Source organism: Ascaphus truei, chromosome 12, assembly GCF_040206685.1.
Source record: "Ascaphus truei isolate aAscTru1 chromosome 12, aAscTru1.hap1, whole genome shotgun sequence".
Lineage (NCBI taxonomy): Eukaryota > Metazoa > Chordata > Amphibia > Anura > Ascaphidae > Ascaphus > Ascaphus truei.
Genome location: NC_134494.1, coordinates 11,866,528 through 11,888,948, shown reverse-complemented (window position 1 = coordinate 11,888,948; position 22,421 = coordinate 11,866,528). Strand labels below are relative to the sequence as shown.

The 22,421-nt window shown below is 45.4% G+C and overlaps 1 protein-coding gene across 7 annotated transcripts in view; it reads right to left on the bottom strand.

Annotated features, from left to right (window-relative positions):
* The window catches only part of LOC142463899 (sperm-specific sodium:proton exchanger-like), a 956,006-nt gene that overhangs the window by 245,397 nt on the left and 688,188 nt on the right, over nucleotides 1-22,421 (bottom strand). For 6 of the 7 annotated variants that reach the window (XM_075566732.1, XM_075566735.1, XM_075566733.1 and 3 more), the window contains one exon: nucleotides 10,696-10,878. The exons of the other annotated variant lie outside the window; for it this stretch is intronic. In XM_075566732.1, coding sequence (XP_075422847.1) covers nucleotides 10,696-10,878 — 183 coding nt within the window. The remainder of the gene's footprint in view (nucleotides 1-10,695; nucleotides 10,879-22,421) is intronic. 7 annotated transcript variants of the gene reach the window in all.

The window sequence follows — 22,421 nt, the reverse complement described above, 5'->3', positions numbered from 1 at the left end:
CTGCAGTAAATATCAAGAGCAGTGTTCCATGGCTGCACAGGTCTGTAAGGCAAGGCAAACAGTAAACTAAGGTGCGGATCCATTACAGTACCCAAGACCTCTCCTCTGGACCGAATCCTTTCCAATGAACGAGATAATGTAAGAAGCCACGAGAGAATTTGGAATCAAGGATGGATTGGATTTCGTATTCAGGCTGACCCTTTACCAAGACAGAAGTGGTGGGGGGAACGGGAATGGCGTGGGTTTTCTGGATCACAGGTTTGAGCAAGGACACATGAAAAATTGAGGGAATTCTCATGGAAGGAGGCAAAGACAAGCGATAAGCTACCGGATTGATTTTTTCAGAAATGGAGAACGGACCGAGGAATCTATGTGCAAACTTAATTGACGGAACCTTTAACCTAATATTTTTAGAAGACAGCCAAACTATGTCACCGGGCTTAAATTTAGGAGCAGGTCTACGATGGCGATCAGCCTGATGTTTCTGTCACTCAACAGCTGATTTGATGTGTCTTTGAGTTCTTTTCCATAGAACTTGAAGTTCCCTGATCCTGTTGTCAGCGGCTTAGACACCTGAGGTAGGGACTGTAAGAGGGAGAGTAGCTGGATGGAATCCGTAATTGATGAAAAAAGGAGATTCAGTGGTTGATTCACTACGAAGGTTATTGTGTGTGAATTCCGCCCAAGGAAGAAATTACGACCAATCGTTCTGGGAATCAGACACAAAGCACCGAATGAATTTCTCTAACGACTGATTAGTCCTCTCCGTCTGTCCATTAGTTTGCGGGTGATACCCAGAAGAAAAGTGAAGAGATATGCCCAACTGAAGACAAAAAAAGCGCCAAAATTTAGATATGAACTGCAATCCTCTATCAGATACAATCACTGTAGGAACCCCGTGAAGACGAAACATCTCCTTGATGAATATCTCTCAGCAAGTTTGGGACAGCTACGCAGGCCTTTGAGAGGTACAAAATGTGATTGCTTGGAGAACCGATCTACTACTACAAGAATAGTATTCATACCTTTTAGAATTAGGTAAATCCACCACGAAATCCATGGATAAGTGTGTCCATGGCCGAAACGGAACAGGCAATAGCTGAAGTAACCCAGCAGGAAGATTTTTAGAAGTCTTAGTCCTGGCACAGGTTGGGCACGCAAGTACAAAGTTCTTAACATCCTTCCACATCCGAGGCCACCAGAAAGTCCGGGAGATGAGGTCCAAAGTCCTTTTAGCCCCAGGATGACCTGCCGATTTGGAAAAGTGTTCCCATTCCATGACCTATTTGCACAAAGAAGGAGAAGTAAACAGCCGACCCTCAGGAACCGCAAGGTTATCAAGAATCTGGTTTTGCTGAAGAACGATATCCATTAATGCCTCAAAGTTAGTGGACGAAAGAATGAGTTTGGATGGAAGAATAGATTTGAGTTGATCCTCAGAATTATCCTCAAGAGAAAATTGACGAGACAGAGCATCTGCTTTAACGTTTTTTGTGCCAAGAAGATAGGAGATAACAAAGTTGAACCTTTTAAAGAAGAGTGACCATCTGGCTTGGCGAGCTCCCAAGCGACGAGCTCCATCGATATACAACAAATTCTTGTGATCCGTAAGAATTGTAATAGGCAACTCTGTTCCTTCTAAAAGATGACTCCATTCTTCTAACGCAAGTTTCATGGCCAAAAGTTCACAATTACCAATATCATAGTTACGTTCGGCTGTGGAAAATTTCTTGGAGAAAAAAGCACAAGGATGTAACCTGGCCTGAGGATTTTTCCTCTGGGAGAGAACAGCGCCCACACCGACATCAGATGCATCCACTTCAAGGGTAAAGGGGAGCTTAGGATCCGGATGAACCAGAACTGAGGCGGATACGAACGCTTTCTTTAAAAGATCAAAAGACTTAACTGCAGTGGAAGATGAAGATGAGGGATCTGCTCCTTTCTTGGTAAGAGCCATCAGAGGAGCTACTAAAGAAGAGAAATTCTGAATAAATCTGCGGTAATAATTGGAAAACCCTAGGAAGCACTGTACAGCCTTGACCGTGGTGGGTTGAGGCCAGTCAAAAAAAAGCTTTGACCTTGGCAGGATCCATCATGAGGCTGGAGTCCGAAATGATGTATCCTAAGAAAACTGTAGAAGGTTGGTGAAAGTGATACTGCACCGACACACTTTATTCGAGCAAATACCCAGTATGTACCTGGCAGATACCTGGAATGCGCCGCTCCTCACCTCTGACAAGCCCCGTTGCGTTTGCCTTCCCAGCCTGGGTTCATGCCTGGCTGACGGGCGGCTGATCTGTTAAATGATAATGATTAGGATTTAATAGGCTGCAATGCTTCGCGTGTCTACCAGATGGCATAAATTCATGAATTGTAATGCAGTATATATATATATACTGTGCAGTATTGCAGCCAGCGGGAATAAAATGCTTCAATCCCTGCTTGGAAAATACCTCAATGCACTCGGGCAGAAAACAGTCACAAACCTCAATACACCCGGGTATACCCGAAATCGTGGGACTAGCCGAGCTCGAATAAAGTGTGTCGCCAGTGTACTTTTCAAGTTTATCGAATAAATGGTTCTCTCGTAGTAAAAGTAGTACTTGTTTGACATGTCCTACATGTTCCTCTAGAGATTTAGAAAAAAAAGAATTTTGTAGAAGTACACAATTACAAAAGAATTGAGAACATCTCTGAATATCTCATTGACGAAAACTTGGAACACAGCTGGGGCATTACAAAGACTGAAAGGCATTACCAAGTACTCGTAATGTCCAAACCGGTTATTGAATGCAGTTTTCCATTCGTCGCCTTGATGGATTCTGATGAGGTTATACGCACCCGTAGATCCAATTTGGAGAAGATTTTTGCTCCTTGAAGACGATCAAACAGCTCGGCTATGAGAGGAAAAGGATAGTGATTTTTAATAGTAATTTTGTTGAATCCAAGGTAATCAATACAAGGCTGCAGGGTCCCATCTTGTTTCAACACAAAGAAAAAACCGACCAGCGGGAGATGTGGATTTGCGGATGAAGCCCCTCAGAAGTTTCTCAGCGATATATTCTTTCATGGCTTTGATTTCAGGCATAGGCAAAGGATATGAGGCTCCTCTAGGCAGTGTAGTACCTGGAAGTAACTCGATGGGACAATCGTAGGGGCGATGTGGAGGAAGTGTCTCTGACTTGACTTTGTCGAAGACATCCTTGAAGTCAATGTATTCCTCCAGCAATTGTACCCTTTCCTTGTCTTCTGATACGGTAGTGGCACAAACGGTACTTGAACCTTCAAGACAATTTTGTATGCAGTATGAACTCCACTGAATAGGTTCCTAGCTGACCCAATCAATCTGTGGATTATGAATCTGTAACCAGGGTAGACCCAATATTACTGCAATAGAGGGAGTGTGAATGGCATTCAACTAAATATCTTCCACATGATTATTCACCGACCTTTGCTGAATAGCCTGGGTCTCCAACGAGATGAAGGCAGGCTGATGTGGTCTATCATCAATGACTTCCAGAGCGATAGGGTTCTTTTTGCACACTAAAGGGATCTTGTGGTGATCCGCAAAACCCTGATCAATAAAGTTGCCCCCGGCACCCGAATCAAAAAAGGCCAATGTGGAGACAGAGAATCCTTCACCGGACAAGGAGATAGGTAAAAGGATCTTTGTGGGGTTGGAAGTAGCTATAGGGGAAAGAGAGATCGTTCCCAATGAGACTCCCCTAGGCCTCATGGGAACCTTGCGTTTCCCGCCTTGTTTGGGCAAGAGAAGGCGAAATGTCCAGGACCCCCGCAATACAGACAAAGTCCAGCATCTATGCGGCATTGCTTTTCAGTGCGCGAGAGGGTAGTAGCTCCCAATTGCATAGGTTCAGATGAATCTGGGTCAGGAAGCTCAAACTGACCCACCTGGTTGGGGTTTATCCTGGAAGAAGCCGTGCGATGAAGTCGTCTCTTAGTCCTTCTCTCCTGGAGGCGATGGTCCACCTTGATGCAGACCGCAATGAGATCCTCCAGGTCAGTAGGTCGATCATGAGTCGGAAGTTCATCTTTCACAGTCTCAGACAATCCCTGCCAGAAGACAGCAGACAATGATTCTCTGTTCCAATCCATCTCTGCGGCAATAGTCCTAAACTCGAGTGCATAACGAGCGACAGAGCGGGAACCCTGAGAATAAAGAATAGAGCAGAGGCAGCAGATACCTTTCGACCTGGTGTATCGAACACCCTGCGGAACTCCCTGGTAAAGGCTCCAATGCATTGGGTGAGATCAGATCTTTGCTCCCAGATGGGAGAAGCCCAGGCAAGAGCATCATCTGCGAGAAGAGAGATTATGTAGGCTACCTTGGAACGAGAACAAGAGAAGCGGGAAGAATTAATCTCTAACTGAATGAAACATTGGTTAAGGAAACCCAGACACTCGTGAGGATTTCCCCCGCACCGATTGGGCATGGGAAGTCGAGGTTCAGACAGACAAGCAGGCTGGAGGGGGGTACTAGTGATTGATTGAACGGGGTCCATTTGTGGCCCTTGCCAATGGAGGGATAAGGTTCTAAAGTCATCCCTGAGGGTTCTCAAATTCTGGTCATTAGACTCCCATTTATTTTCAATAAGAAAAATTAGGGAATGACCCCCAAATATACCTGAGGCTGCAACCAAGGCTGTAAATGTATCAGTCCATAGTAACAGGAGAAAGACACCACTTCATCATAAAATGCTGCTATAAAAGCTTAGAGACTTCATCCGTTTAGACTAATACAGGGTGGGGGGCTGGAAAGCGCCGGTAGAAGTACAGAAGGACACGTCCAAAGAAATGCCCAAAAGTAAGTCCATATAATCCGGTAACCATTGACCTCACCTGCACCCTGTGTCCTGCGGTGTGTGTTATCAGCGGTCAGTACTCACGGTGAACTCGCGTGATGTGCCTGACATGCTGATGGATGAACAGCGCGGTTGCCAGCTGCTTGTGGTGTCGGCGTGCTCCAGCCGGATATGACGATAAGGTAGGGAAAAAAACAAGTGACGCGGCAGTCACAGCTCCTCCAATGTCTAAATGTGTAACTGTTCTATGTGTAAATATGCAAAAACTACCAAAGTCATACAGTTTAATAAGAATAAAAATAAATATTACTATTTAAATAAATATTTAATATTTAAAAATAAATATTACATGAAAAGTTTTTTGAATTGCAATCCAGCTTTGTAATATATCTCTTGTATTGTGGATGTGACAAAAGATATGTTGGACAAACTATAAGACCGTTAAAAATGCGAATTGCAGAACATGTTCGTCTGAGTAAAAAGAAGGATTTAACACATCCTGTGGCCAGACATTTTTCTATGTGCTCTATGGGTGGAATTGAGAATTTCTCTTATTCAGCCATAGAGCATATTCCTTGCCACATTAGAGGTGGGGATAGAGAGAATGCATTGAATAAGCAAGAAATGTACTGGATTTACACCCTGAGCACCCTTCACCCATTGGGCATCAACCAGGAGTGGGAACTCAAACACTTCCTGGTTGATTAACTCAGAGTGTATTCCACTATATTATATATTTATAATTATCATTTAATTGTTATATGCTTGCTTCATATGGTATATATTTGCCGTTTTGAATACTTAGCTATGAATGCATTTATTATTCTGTGGTTCATATAGCCACATTTTTCATAGCATTTTTTGCTGTCCTTTCATCCACTTAAGTCAATGGCCATGTATCAACTACCTATATGATTTTCCTTATAAGTTTTTCTATGTGGTTTATAATCTTTAACATTTATACATCATTTTCATTATTTTTATATTATGCGATCAATCAGCAACATTGTTTTTAATCCCTGTTTTTTATCCCTTTTTTTCTATATAATATTGTTTTTTTTAGCATTTATTATGTATTTGTATATGCTTTTTCCGCATGAGATACCTCCTATATGTATTTGGTGACGGAACGTAATTTAAGATCTAATTTATTAGTCTGCAGGTGAAAAGGGGAGGTTTATCCCTGCGAGTTCCTAGCCAATTAGGTTATATCACCACCTACGGTATATAAGGATGGACTCATGATAAGGGAATTCACTCTTTGATAAAGTCCATCCCTGGACGAAACGCGTCAGAGTGTTTTTTTGCTGATGTTCACCTTGTCGATTTAATAAAGTTTTTTTATTTTTCCAATGCGTCTGGCTGTTTTGGAGGAGCTGTGACTGCCGCGTCACTTGTTTTTTCCCCATTTATTTTCAAGACTTGAAAAGGCGTTGGCGTGCATACTCAGGACTCTTCCTACCTCAGCGGGGTCGAAGTTTGTTTGGCCAAGCATAGTGTAACGCGTAGCTCACCACAAACGAGGCGCGACCGCGGACTGAGGTAGGGAATTGTATAGAACGCTGACCACAACCGCGAGGTCGCATCTAGAGTGTAGGATAGTCTTGCAGGCCGGATCAGGGTAATAGAAGACAGCGTAAAAGAGGTACTTGCCGGTCCTTGGAGTATAGAGTAGCGGATCATTGGGGTACGTAGCTGGAGTCAGGATTGGAGAGCGTAGAGTAGTCGTAGAGCCAAAGCCAGGGCCAGTGCAGGAGAGACCAGCGTTGGCGTGGTCCAATGCCAGGGTCAGTGCAGGAGAGAGTAGAGTAGTCATATCCAAAACCAAGGTTAGCGCAGGAGAGTATCACAGGGTAATTTCCAGGCAGGGTCAGGCAGACAGGCACAGGGTGGAGAGTACAGCGTCACACAAACTGGAGTTATGCTCGACAAGGCAGGAGAGAACTGAGAGGGTATATATAGGACCTCCCACCAATGGAAGGCAACCATGAAGTGAAAGAGCCTTCACTGATAGGATGCTGGATCGCGCAGGTGCGTCCTATTGTGCAGCCGATTAGGAGAGGGGGTGGGCCCTTTGGAGAGCGTGCGTGCCCCGCACGTAACCCGCGCATTATGTTGGCAACCCGGTCACACGCCAGTCATGCGCATCATGACACCTGCGTCAGTATGGGGGCGGAGACCAGAGGCGGGGCCTGAGATGAGGGTGAAGGAGCATGTGCGGATGCTGTGCCACCTACCGCTGTCGTCAGAACGGGGGTGGAGTCGGGGAACGGAGGCCATGGCAGGTTGGAGAGAATGCGTGTCGTGTGTCACTGTTGCCGGAGGTATTGTACACCCTAGACCTGGGGACCGACAGAGACCGCGGCCCGCGCATGAGAACCAGGGCTGGAGTGCCTAGAAGGATTGCTTCTGGAGCCTGATGGACAGGTGAGGGTTAAGGGGACAGAACCGCCGGAATGGCGAATCCTCACAGTAACGGAGTGCTCACCACAAAAAGGGCGCAGCTGCGGGGCCGAGGTGGGGATTGACAAAACACTGACCTCAAACCGCAAGAGCGCGTCCGGAGTGTAGATTGGTCATGGTAGCCGCGTCGGGGTTGGAGAAATCAGAATGGTAGCAGATACTTGCGTAGTCGGGGTTGGAGAGTTGCAGATGGTCGAAGGTACTTGCTGAAGTCGGGGTTGGAGAATTTCAGATCGTCGTAGGTACTTTGCCGTAGTCGGGGTTGGAGAGGTGTGGATCGTCGTTGGTAAGCCGGGGTCAGGAGTAGAGAAGAACGGAGTCCAGAGACAGCCGATGTCAGACAAGACAGGACGTGGATACAAGACACGGGTTCAATATGCAAGGAGGTACCGACCTCAAGCCGCAAGAGCGCGTCCAGAGTGTTGCTTGGTCATGGTCACCGGGTCGGGGTTGGAGAGGTCAGAATGGTAGCAGATACTTGCCGTAGTCGGGGTTGGAGAGGTGCGGATTGTCGAAGGTACTTGCCAAGGTCGGGGTTGACAGGACGTGGATACAAGACACAGGTTCAATATGCAAGGAGGCAAGAATTGCAATAAGCACTTCGCACAGAAGAAGTGTTATGCTCAGCCAATTTTCCAGTGGGCTGGCTGATCATATAAAGGGAGATGGTCCAATGAGCTGTAGTCTGGGATGAGACTCACCAGTATTCCTCACTGAGATTGGCTGGTAATATGTCAGAAGCAGTTGTGGGGAATAGCCCTGAAGCCAGGAGATAATTTGGGGCGTGCACGTGCCGAGTGCATACAGCGTGTGCGTGCTGCGGGCCGGTGATGTCACCACGGGGCCGTAGCCTGGAGGTGGGACCAGGGATGGTATTTCCTCCAGCGCGGGGTCCACGCACACTCCTAGGCTGATGGCTGGTAACAGCAGATGTGTGAGACATGTCGCAGGCAGAGGGGGAAGCGGGGCACCTGATCGCTGCTTGGGGTAGATGGAGACCGTGCCGAGCGCGCCGTGGACCACGGATCCTAACACCGTTCTCCTTTGCTTCATTTTTGCTTGTTTCTATGGATCTTCTACAAATGGATGCATGCCGAGAGGATCAGACTCGTTACCTGCAATAGCAGTGGTTCTTGAGTACATGCATTGATTCCTGTGTGGCCGATCAAAAGTTTACCATGTTTAGCTATCCAGATGTCTACTAAATGTTATATATGCCTAAACCTAGAGCTATTAGGATCCTTTGACCTTACATGTTGGGCTGCTTTGTTTCGGGGCTTCAGTTTTTGTTCTGTTTCCTGCAGACTCACACATTGGTTCAGGGCTTTCTATGGTCATGATTGCACAGGAGCATACTCAGAGCCTGATCTATCCAGTTTGGAAAAAACATTTATTTGTCTCTCTTCCTCCCTGGACACCATTCTTGTTAGATTGTAGCACCACTTTAGAGATTCACCTCTCTTTATATACATTAAATTCAGAACTGGCTGAAATACTACTGTATATTATGATGATCCAGAGGAAAGCAAATGCAAACTGGACCAATAATATCACTACCCGATGCTTTCTCATACATTTCTCATGTCATTTGAATTCCTTTATAGGATTTCAAACAGTTTATCTCTCTTCTACATGGCCAATCAACCATTAGGCACATGCCTAAAGGCACCCAAGGTTAGGGGCCCCTTGAAAACTGCCAATAGGGGTGGGGGGAGTGCCAAGACAACTGTCCCAGGCCAGGGGGGTAGGGGGAGGGGGCATCCAAGAGCTTTGTGCTATAATAGTTTCCTTACACAAAGCTCCCTGCTTTCAGGGTCTTGTCCCCTCATTTCTACATGTGCAGAGGCTTCTGGGAGTTGTAGTCAAACTCCAAATCCAATGCTTGATCATCTTAAGGCCACGGTCATGGTTCAACCAAGCTTGCTGACGCTCGAGCGCCGTGCGTCAGCTTAACCGTACTTCCATATAGTAAAGATGATCTTAAATAACTGACATTACTAAAAATCCTAATTTGAGTATCCCCATTCCCTCCCTCCTTTGTCTTCAATCTTGAAGACAAATCTCCTGTGGGTCGGAAGGGGGGGAGAAGGATAATCGTATGACATTGATGGACAGGAGGGGTAAGGGGAACTGTATTTTAAATGAAAGGAGCTCAGCAGCAGCATTCGAGGTATCCCCCCGTTAGTGAAGGAACTGGGATCAATGGACTCAGGAACCCAAGGTGGTCCCATTTAGTATCTCTCTCCATGATTATACTAAGCTGGTATGAGAAATTATTTATGCAAAGTTGGAAGTTAGTGGACTTGATATTTTTCTCATTAACACGGTTTTCAAAACATTTCATAGGGAAAGACATTACTAATGTCTATGTCTACTAACTCTATGCCCAGGACATACTTGAAAACGAGAGGTAACTCTCAATGTATTACTTCCTGGTAAAATATTTTATAAATAAATAATGTTTGAATATCTGGTTCATTTGAGAAAATATATACTTTCATGAGAGTATTTTTTTTGCTAAAGGATTATTTTGCCTTGCCAATAATAGCATGTAGCTTTTGTATTAAGCCCTGAAACATTTACATCTTACTATTTTTAGGCTGATATTGACACTATATATATAGTGTCAATATCAGCCTAAAAATAGTAAGATGTAAATGTTTCAGGGCTTAAAGTATATCAGTGTACTTAGTGGACCCAGGGTGATGACATTTAGTATTTTTTATGTTTTTGTCATAAATTTACATTATTTTCAACCAAAATTACCACTTACAAATTTTGGTGGGGATAAACATGCTATCCATGTTTAAATTCTTTAGGGCTTGAAAAAACATTTTGAAAACATGATTGGCCTGGCAGGTGGCAACTACCTCGGCAGTGAAAAAGTTATCAGAATAGATGTATGTTTTTAGTCTTACTCTGAAACACAAAGCAAAGACAAAGGACCTACTGTATTGAGTGAATCTGCATGTCTTCCAAATGTCACCAAACCTGCTTCAATCCCCTTTTATAACTCCTAATATATTGGTAAGTCAATATGTATACATATTTATACCAAAATAGATATGGTAAGCATTGGAAGTTAACTGATCTATTTACTGGAGCCTGTAAATATTTTTTTGCCCTCTTGAGACATACTGTAGATAATTGGAAAATGTTGCACTGGGGTTTTTTGTTTGCCTTCCTACCAAGTTAGAATTTAGCAAAAGTTAAATTCAATAGATAATAGAATGTCTTTTTTTCAGTCTAAACTACTAAATATAATAACTAGCGGTATTGCATGATGCACTCTTATTGTTGCTTTTGCAATTGCATTTTGTAGCATTTCACAACTAATTTGATGCCGCAAAGGGTTACAGCAAATACCTTAACGTTTCTTAAAATAAAAATGATATATTATCTTTCTTACCTTAAAAAGTCGGAGAACTCGAATAAGACGCAAAAACCGGAATGTTCTAATAAATTTTATAAAGTTAGTGCCGGATGCAATCATTATGTGGTGAACTATCATTTCAACTATTCCAATTAATAAGATAAATAAATCAAACTGATTCCAGTGGTTAAAAATGTATGCTCTTCTCATGGCAAGTGCCTGTCCAATAAAAACAAAACAAAAAAACAATTATGCCCTTCCTATAAACAAACGCAGCAAATGATCTATTGTTCCTTTCCAGATTATATACACATCTATATTTCTATTTATGTTGCAAATAAAATAAATAATCTAGCATAAATCTAAATATAAAATTATTTTACTTGTGCTGCAACAGTTTTTGGGTCCAACAAACTTTTGTTTGTCACGGTACATTTTTTATTATTACTTCAACCTCACCTTGTAACACCTCTTCTGTTTAAGCATCACTATTCAGAAGTTGTACACTCATTTTGAACCCCATCCGCGAATATTTAATGATATCAATGAAAATCAGCTTGACAGCATGTACAATCCTCAGCATCAGGATTTAACAAAAAACCTCAAATAAGCAACCACAGAATGTACTGTATGTCTATCATAAGTGAATACAGCAACAACAACTTTAAAAATCTTTATAACAAAGTACTATCACTAAACCTATTAACATAATAATACATTGCTATTATTTGGAACTGATGTTTTTAAATAAGAAGACGTTTGTTTAATCTTATGACATTAACTGTGGATTACAAAACTTTAAAAAATGATATACTGTGTGTAATTTTTAAATTCAAAGACAGGCCATATTTTTCTCAACCGTACTGTAGTTTGTAAGCTGATATTTAATCATGGAATGGATTATGCAGATGTTGATTGCTCAGCAGATAGAATTTTATTATCACTAGAGATGGGCAAATCTGCCCAAATCAGTTTCCTGGATTTTCTCACATTCCCCCCCCCCCCAAAAAAAAATCTGTTTGGTCATTTAGTTATTTTTAATCCTCACGGATTCACCAAAAACTGCCATTGGATACAACCCGTTGATGGATTTGTAGAATTCAATCTGTGGATTCAGCAATCTGGGGCGGAATCTTGAGCAGCTGTTGTGACTATATTTAAAAAGGGAGCTAGATCACAACCGGGGAATTACAGACCTTGTATGTCTGACATCAATAGTGAGGAAGCTACTTTAACATATACTGTTGCGGCAGCTTTTATTCTTACAAATCACCGGCTTTTACCTGGCTTGTTCCTGGAATGCCACGCTGTTCACCTGGAGCATGCCACGCTCCTTTTGCGTTCCCAGCCAGGGATCATGCCCGGCTGACGCGCGGTTGATGGGTTTATTGATAATGGTTCGGATTTAAATAGGCTGCAATGCTTCGCGTGTCCGCCAGATGGCAGAAATTCATGAATTGTAATACGCCGAATCAATAATGTGTCGGCTTGCAGGTGTTTCGTTTAAAAAAGATACCGTACCACAGTGTGCCATTGTAACTTGGCCTTGGCCTTGAGACTGAAGGAAGAGTTGCCAAAATGTATCAATTTAGGCTTTTCATATTAAAGAAAGACAAAGACCAGTTTCAGTTTGTGTTACACTATTCTGCAGAGACCCATCATGAGTGTTCAAGTGCAGCCCGCTTTCCAAAAACCTGACAGAAGTTACGCGTATTTGATATGGGCCGCGATTAATGCAACAGATAATAAGATGGCAACAGTTGCTCAAATTTATCAGTATTTTATCGAAAACTATGACTTTTACAAATTTTCGCCAACTCCTCATACATGGAAGCGTGCAGTAAGGAAAAGGTTATGTAGTGACCCCTGTTTTCACCGTATTGAGCCCCAATTTGTTGGGGGGTATTGGTGTGTGTCACCGGATTTTTCCCGTATCTATGATCATGGAGGCGGCAAAAGGCGAAGGGTCATTTTAAAACCAACTAAGAATCGACAGTCGCTGCCAAGCAATGCACAAGCACCAGCACCGGCTTCCAATGACGGTCCCACTGTCAGTGACAACCCTGAGTCTGAGCCTGAGTCAGATTTGGCGTGCAGTTTTGATGAAGCTTGCATGTACCTAAGCGATTTCCAGCCTCACCAGCTGACTACAGGTGGACTAGTCCCGCTGCAAACTGTCGACGTGGATGATGAAGAAAGCTGGACTGGCAGTGGACCGGTGCCGGTGCCAGCTGAATGGGAAATTCAATGGTGAGTTGCCGTATTATTTTGGTGGGGCTGGCTGGGAACTTCTTTAGGGGGCTGACCATTACTGTACATTAAAACTTTTCTTTTTGTTTTTCATCAGAAAAGAAAACGGCTAATGGGGGGATTTCGATGGATAATATTGTACTGTATGCTGATGTTTTCCGGCCGTACAGTATACTGTGTAATAAACCCGAATAAATAAAACTATGCATTTATTCTACATGTTCAGTATCGTGTCATTATGTGTCTTCTACAGTATACTGTACAGTGGTATACAGTGCCTAACATCTATGGGCAAATAGAATTTTATTCCTATGTGCCCTAGAACAGAAGTTCCCACGCCAATTGCCCGTGAACTTGACCGAGGCCTTAAGTAGTTCCCACGCCAATTGCGCGAATATAATGTAAAATAACCCGTTCTGTGGGCCTGAGCGGGTTGTAATTTACCTGGTCCTCATGCGGGAGGACCCTTGCCATAGTGGCAAAATATCAGCCTTGAACGACCTTCGGAACCGGAGGTACCAAAAGACAGTTTAAAAGCACATTACCAAAGTGGCTTTTTTTCTGCCATGCAAGTCAATGGCAGAAACCTGAACTTTAACATCACCCTGACTCCGTTCTGTTGCCACGAGAGGGTCGCAATTTGCCATGCAATCCTGCCGCAACTAGGACTATATGGTGACCGAATCTGAGCCCTCTGGGTCGAACAGAAACGGAGCTGTGGGTTCCAGGTTTCTGCTCATTCTGACTTAGCCGGTTCAAAGCTTTCTCCACCATTACACTCAATGGTAGGACCCTCCTCACCGGCGTGACACTTTCTCGCCACCATTACTGCTCGGACCCTGTGGGGGTCAAGTGAGGGGGTTCCTAACATCTAGGGGCAAAATGAATTTTATTTTTAGGTGCCCTAGAACAAAAGTTCCCACGCCAATTGACCTAGTACCCACGCCAATTGCCGTAGCTCCTACGCCAATTGCGCGACCAGGCAGTAAAAAAAACAATGCAGCAAGCCTCTACAATTGTTACACTGTCAAAGGAGCAAATGGAAACAATGTGAGGCAATTCAACATGTTCTCTTATTGGTGGAGTCAGTACAAAAATATTTATTTACAAATACTGTACAATGTTGTAACATTTAAAGTGCACAGCAATTCTAACCATCAACACACAATAATACATACTGCAGCCTTTATTCAATTCTTCTGCCACAAAACATTTTTGGTGCATGGGGCACAGGGAGTTAAAGTGACTTGCTTTTTATGTACTGTATTTGGGGGTTGTCTTTGGGGGTTTATTCATCAAATTATTATGATGAACTGCCTTTTGAAATTACAGTGCTGTTAACTATTTCAGCCACACACCTCCAGAGTTTTTAATCCCTCCCTAGCCAAGCGTCAATCGGCTGAGTCACACTATCCTACCAACCCCCTCTCTCCACTGGGTCGTTAACCTTCTGCATATTGCCATCGTGTTCTTAATCCGCCCATAGCCGAGCTACAAACACTCAGTACGCCTGCGTCTAATCACACCATCCCCCTCCCCCAACCCTTAGAGGCCTGTTGTTTGAACGGTAATGCTTTGGAAAATCCCCTCTCGATTTTGAAATGTAAATCTGATGTGCACAGCACTGTGAGAATTGAGAGTACACTGATACTGTATTTCATCAGGGTGTGAAAATATTTGTCAGTCACTATGGTTTACAGTCACGTGTTTTAAATACAATACAGTACATTCTTTAATATCTTTAAAATAAAAATATATAAATCCTGTATATACAGTAAGTATAATGTAAAATAATCCGTTCTGTGGGTCTGAGCGGGTTGAAATTTCCTGGTCCTCATGCGGTAGGACCCTTGCCATAGTGGCAAAATATCAGCCTTGCACGACCCCCGGAACCGGAGGTACCAAAAGACAGTTTAAAAGCACATTACCAGAGAGGACTTCCGGTGACGTCATCAAAGATGGTGGGTTAGTCAGGGAGCTCTGAGAACCCTCACGAATAAAAAGTTCAGAAAAGATGCCCCCCCCCCCTCGAAATTGACTGCAAACAGCCCCACAAGGTCTCTGAACCCCGCAGCATGCCCCAGAAGGCAAAAACGTCAACTTCCAAAGGCGTTCCAAAGTATTTCCAGCCGCAGCAAAAACGCGGCCCAGTGAATATGCAGGGACCCCAAGTTGGCGCCGATCACCACGCGGCCACATCCCCGCAAAGAGAGGGAAGCGCGCAGGCAGAGGAACCAGCCCTAGAAAGGGAAATTACGCGCTCTTACCTCGAGGAACTCCTCTCCAACATGCATGATAGGTTGCATAAGACCCTCAAACAAGATCTTAGAGAAATGGTGACAGGCCTGCGGGAAGAGATGGGCAGCCTCACACAGAGAACCGATGATCTCGAGAGAAAGCTGGAGGAATCCTTACAAGCACAAGCGGCGGCTGACGACGAGATCATGCGCCTGGGTGAGGAGGTCAGGCTGTTGAAAGACAGCATTGAGGATCAGGAGAACCGGGACCGGAGACAGAACCTCAGGATTCGGAATGTCCCGGAAACGGTTCTCCCTGAGTTAATAAAACCTTATTTGGTCGACCTCTTCAACAATCTGTGCAAGGGCCTGGATAAAAGAGATCTAGAAATAGATCGGGCGCACCGCGCACTAGGTCCCCGCTCAAATGACCCGAAACGAAGGCGAGACATCATAGTACGCCTCCATAGCTACTCCACGAAAGAGAAAGTGATGGCGGCAAGTAGAGAGGCAAACAACCTAACTTTCCAAAATGAGCCGGTGCAGATCTTCAGGGATCTCGCCAAGATCATGATCGAGCGCCGTCGAGAACTCAAGCCACTCACTCAATTACTTCGAGATAACAACATTCCTTACCGTTGGGGCTTCCCGTTTCGACTCGTGGTCAGCAGAGGCGGGAAGATGAGATCCATCAGGCTACTGGAGGAGATGCAAGGATTCGCCCGCGAACTAGGCCTGGCGCTGCCTCAAACACAGAGCACAACGCGGAGAGAGTCACGGGAAGCAAGCCAAGAGCGGAGACCCACGCGAGCTTCAGAGAGATTGGCCGGCCAGCAGGAACCGCAGACCTGACCACGCAGAGGAACAGCCCTGATCCCCTAGAGGAGCAGCCCGGAGACCCGTATCCCATGCCGCCCTTCCAGAGGCTATGGGTTAAGCTGACGTGTCTGTGCAGTCCCGTTTGTTGTCGTTTTGTAACCCAGTTGACCGAAGAGACCCCAGCACCACAGGGCTTTGTCTGAGAGAGCCATTATTTGCACCTACACAAACAGCACAGGCGAGTTGAGAAGCGCGGAGGCAGGAGAGGGGAAACCCGATCCACTGGTAATCTTGCCAACCAGGCCCCGCAGGGAACTCCTCGACCTGCCCGTGGACACCGCCTAGACCAGGTTTGGCTACCCCCCCCCCAGATAAACGTTAGATCTGGGCTCCATGTGAGCGAGCTAGCTCCGTCCCCCCCCCCCCTCCATCAATCAGACTGCTACCGAAGCTGTAACCCTGGCGGAGACTATCAAGCACATTTTCTAGGCCAAACACCCCACATCCCCTTCCCCCCCCCCAACCTTCCGCAAGTGCAGTTCAAACCCCTGTTGTAAACCAAGTTAGAGCTACGTTATAAAGCCCCTTGCTACTACAACACAAAACAGACCAACTCACCCCCCCTCTCCCTCCCCCCCTCCTCCCCACCCCATTACCCCATTACTCAGCCCCCCTTCCCACCCATAGTCCCCCTCCTCACTTCAGGACCCCCCCTACTTATCGCCCTATCTTCCCCCCCCAGGCATGCCCCCCCCATACCTATCCCTCCTCCCCAACGCACCAAACTAGACACACAGCGAGTCAACCTACATCATACAGCCTACACAGCACCCCCAACCCCAAACAACCAAATATGAGCTGCATCAGAACCAATATCAACTACTACAGGTTACCATCAAAGAACCCCCCCCTTCCCCCTCACCTCACTCTGCCCCACCCCCCCTCCCATTCCCCCACCTCCCACTAAACCACCGTTCCCAAACCCCCCCCCCTCCTAAACTAAACCCCGTTTAACTACAAATACATACGGATCAATCCACAAGCCAACCCAGACACGCAGAACGTCACAGCACCTGAAACACTCTAAGACATGGAGTCCGGTGGAGCACGGACATGTGACGTCCGCACGACTCCAAACAGCTGTGCACAGATGGCAGTTAACCCGCAAACACACTAGAACGCGACCATAGACCCACAATAACCCTCCCATAGACCTATCCCCAAGCGCCTTCTCCCCCTCCCCCTCCCTCCCTAGTCCGCCCCCCCCCCCAGATAGAGCAATAAACACGCCTGGATATTGCGAGCCCCACAATAAAGGTCCCCCAATCCCCCCACTCGCAACCACGACTGAGACCACCCCGGTGTACATGTCTTATAATTGGGAACCAAGGTATACTTAATGTATAAGTGTCTCAAACCCGGGCGCTGCTGAAGCTGGGACTACCTAGATCTTATTGTCTACATGTACCACAAATGCGTATTATCATTGTGAATATCTGTATGTATATGTGACCCTAAGCCAATTGCCGCAACACCCCCTCCGCTACCCCACCCCCGGACCTCCCACTACCCCCCAACCCCTCCCCCTCCTACTCCCATCCCTCAGAGAACTAAGGGCACAAACGAGTTCTTCGAAAGGGGGAAAAATAGAGAACTAGAGGGCTAAACCCCCGCCCCCCACACTACCCACCGGATGCCGACACCGGAGTCAACCCCGTTGGGCTCGTTAGCCCAAAAGCCGGTCGCCCACGGACCAGGCAAATACCTGTTAGGTTCTCGCTTGAACCTCATCTTCCTTCTCTCTTCACCGCTGACTCTGTCCCAGCGGATCTACCCCCCACCCCACCTGCCCCCTCCTTACCCCCCTCCCTCCTCGGCCTACTCAGTCAACCTTGCAATAAGACAAGCTACCCTCAGTTGTTTGCTAGGGCCGAGCCCGTGTATAAGCTACAAGATCAGGACCCCCCCAGATGGGAAGGGAGGATCCTTAAAAACCATGTCCACTAATACCACATATGGCTTCTAACGCCCCAGTAAAGATAGTATCGCTCAATGTCAAAGGCCTTCAAAATAATAGAAAAAGGAGGCTCGCCCTCCAAGACATGAAACAGGCTGGGGGAGACATCATATTCCTGCAGGAAACCCACTTCACATTACAGGACCCCCCAAATTTATTCAAAAAAGTGTTTCCAACATGCTTTTTCGCATCATTTAGTAGTAAAAAGCGAGGAGTGGCTATACTAATAAGACAAGAAACTCCATTCAATCATGTCAAAACGACCACGGATCCAGAGGGTAGATTTCTCGTGGTATATGGCTCCCTAGCGGGCTCATCAATCGCCCTAATCAATGTATATGCCCCAAACGAAAATCAAACAGACTTTCTGAAAACAGTGCTTGAGGGCATAGACCCGGGATATCTGTCATCGATGATAGTGGGAGGAGACCTAAACATGGTCTTTAACCCCACTGAGGACAGATCAACCACAGTGAGTCACCCCCGTACAACCCACTCCCAAATCACCGGGAAAAGGTTCAGGGATTTAGTGGACGAGTTCTCATTAGTGGACGTTTGGAGATCACAGCATCAGGGCCAGAGAGACTATACCTTTTACTCGGCACCTCACCAGACCTACTCGCGCATAGATTATTTTCTGCTGACCAAAAACATCCTAGAGGCAGCCACGAAATCAGACATCGGCCCCATAACATGGTCGGACCATGCCCCAATCACCTTGACCCTATCCACACCATTCGAAAAGACGATTTCATACTCCTGGAGATTGAATGATTCCCTATTGAACCATCCCGAGATAGAGAGAGAGAGATCAGAGCCTCTCTCAAGGACTATTTCTTCTTTAACTCGGGGTCGGTGTCATCTCCAGCGATCCTATGGGAAGCCCATAAGGCGGCAATTAGAGGCAAATTTATCTCTATTGCCTCTCATAGGAAGAAAATGAAACACAAACTGATTCTGGACCTCACTGATAGCATTTGAAAACTAGAGCAGTCCCATAAAGCTAACCCTGCAAAAAAAACTTATAAAGCCTTAACAATAGCCAGACAAAAGCTCAAAGAGACCCAAATGGAGAAAGTGGAAAAAGCCCTTAAATGGACTAATCAACATTATTATGATAAGGGTAACAAGGCGGATAAGCTCTTGGCCAGCAGACTACGAGGCATCCAAAAAAGGTCCCAAATCACAGCGATTAAGAATAGGTCTGGTGAAATACAATATAGCGATAAAAAAATAGCGGCGGAGTTCACAAAATATTACACAGAACTTTATAATTTGCGACCCAAAATTGGTCGGGTAGAAACAAAGGCATCAGAAGCGATCAAAACCTACTTAGATAAATGTCAACTCCCCACCCTGACTGAAGAGGAAAATAAGGTCCTCAACGCGGAGATCACAAAAGAAGAATTGGAAGCAACGGTAAAAGCATTAAAGATCTCCAAGTCACCTGGCCCCGATGGCTTCACTAATGTCTACTATAAGAGATTCTTGCCTATACTATCCACGCATCTACTAAAAATGTTCAATCATTTTATGGAGGGAAATCCGATCCCCACCTCCATGTCCCTGGCCAACCTAGCCATAATCCATAAGGAAGGCAGAGACCCGATGCAATGTGGAAGCTATCGTCCAATCTCCCTTCTCAACAACGACCTCAAACTTTACAGTAAAATATTGGCCAACAGGTTAAACCCCATTCTTCCGAGACTTGTTAATATCGACCAAGTTGGATTCGTGTCAGGTCGGCAGGCCTCGGACAATACACGTAAAATAATCAATATTATCGAGCATATCCATCTCACAGGCACCAAAGCAATATTACTCAGCCTAGACGCAGAGAAGGCGTTCGATAGGATCGACTGGCTATTCTTAGACCATACTATGCGCAAATTTGGCTTTCGAGACGCATACCTAGATTGGGTCCGCAGACTTTACCAAGATCCATCCGCGACGGTCAAATTACCGGGAAGTAACGCCCAGAGCTTTAGCATTCAAAATGGCACGAGACAGGGGTGCCCCCTGTCCCCTCTCCTCTTCGCACTAACAATAGAGCCCCTCGCAGCTACGATTAGAAATAACGTAGATATTCAAGGGATAAAAATTGGAAGTACTCACTACAAAATTTCCCTGTTCGCAGATGATATAATTTTAACACTCTCGAGACCCCAGATTTCCCTCCCAAACTTACAAAAAGAGCTTTTAGACTTCGGAGCGATATCAGGTTATAAAATTAATAACGATAAATCCGAAGCACTAAATCTCAACCTGCCAGAGCCAGAGATGAAACTCCTCAAACTAAATTTTAACTACCGATGGTGCTCCGTCTATATCAAATATCTGGGAGTAAAGATATCGGGGAACAACCATTCTCTATACCAACACAACTATCCAACCCTCTTACGGAAAATTAAATTAGACCTCGATAAATGGGGAACATACCAAATCTCATGGATCGGGAGGATGATCTCGGTGAAAATGAACATACTCCCCAGATTACTATATTACTTCCAGACACTCCCGATCCACAACCCTGGCACAGAATTGAAAAATATCCAGAAACAAATTCTCCACTTCATCTGGCAGGGGAAAAAACCAAGAGTCCCGCGAACAGTTCTGTTGCTTCGAGGGGGAGAGGGGGCTTTGGGGTCCCCGACATTGCGCGGTACTACCAGGCCACTCAACTAAGGCAGGTAGTAGTATGGAATGCGGAACCCGGCCAATATTGCTGGCTAGATATAGAAATGCAATACGCTGGCACGCCTTCTCTGCCAACATGCCTTTGGTCCCTGAGCAGGGAAGACTTGCAGAAAAATAAATTTCAATTAGGACCAATGAGGCACACATGGGAGACTTGGACGAAATGCAAATCAAAATTTAAACTCACAACCACCAAATCTCAACTTATACCAATCACCCAAAACTCCAAATTCCCACCAGGTTGTGAGCCCAGACAATTTGATCAATTTACAACCAAAAACATACGGACGATTGCTGACTTCCTGAGCTTTGGGGAGTTCCTGAGCTACCAAAGGCTACAAAACAAATACGAAATAAGAGGACTAAACGTCTTCAAATATCTCCAAATTCGGCACTACGCCCAATCAATATCACCAACGTTGGAATTTCCCCCTCTCACGAACTTAGAAAGACTATGTAAGGAGATAGCGCACCAAAAAGGTCTCATAACGCAAATATACTCAGAGCTAGAACGAGCAAAAGATGCTCCGGTTCATGACTATATGCTCCATTGGGCAGCAGAATTGGGCACAGTTATAGACCGAGAGGACTGGGAAAGTATTTGGGACGCAGCCTCAGGAACTTCCATATGTACCACAATCAAAGAAAACATATATAAAATACTGTTTCGCTGGTATCTTACCCCAGTTAGACTAAATCAAATCTACCCTCTGGCTTCTGACCTATGTTGGAGAGGCTGCGGACATAAGGGTGACATGGCCCACATATGGTGGTCATGTCCAGAAATTCAGAAATACTGGGAAACCTTACAGACTTTAATGACGGAGGTTACGGATCTCACAATACCATTGATCCGTTGACCTATTTGCTGGCCAGGCCAATCGAGAACATTGACCGCCCAACAAGTAAATTGATCTCCTTCATTCTCACGGCGGCAAGATGTGCGGTGGCGGCCTCGTGGAAGAAGGTGTCTCCCCCCCCTAGGCAAACTGTTAAAAAGAGAATACAGGAAGTTATGTTAATGGAAAAGCTCTCGGCCTTCCTAAAAAGGAAAACGGAGTCCTTTTATAACACATGGGATACGTGGCTGTCTCGTACGAAAGACTAACAATGACCATTTCATACAATGGATGACAATGGTAGTGGCGGAATAACGTGTAGTGGACTAAGGAGAAAGGGTCTCCTTACCTCCCCCCTCCCCTCTCCCCCCCCACTTCTTCCTCCCTACCTCTCCCCATCCCCCTCCCCCCCCCCCACTTTCTGTTTCCGTCCTCACGCCAACCCTGCCGACCCACGTTTGAAGGTCGGGGGCGCGTTGAGTCTTTCCCTCTTACTGTCATTAAAACAAGAAAATCTGTATTAGGCAACATGATGTCTACTCTGTATACAATGTATTTTAAGCAATGCCTAATAAAAAACTTTTGGAAAAAAAAAAAGCACATTACCAAAGTGGCTTTTTTTCTGCCATGCAAGTCAATGGCAGAAACCTGAACTTTAACATCACCCTGACTCCGTTCTGTTGCCACGAGAGGGTCGCAATTTGCCATGCAATTCTGCCGCAACTAGGACTACATGGTGACCGAATCTGAGCCCTCTAGGTCGAACAGAACCGGAGTTGTGGGTTCCAGGTTTCTGCTCATTTTGACTTAGCCGGTTCAAAGCTTTCTCCGCCATTACGCTCAATGGTAGGACCCTCCTCGCCGCGTGACCCTTTCTCGCCGCCATTACTGCTTGGACCCTGT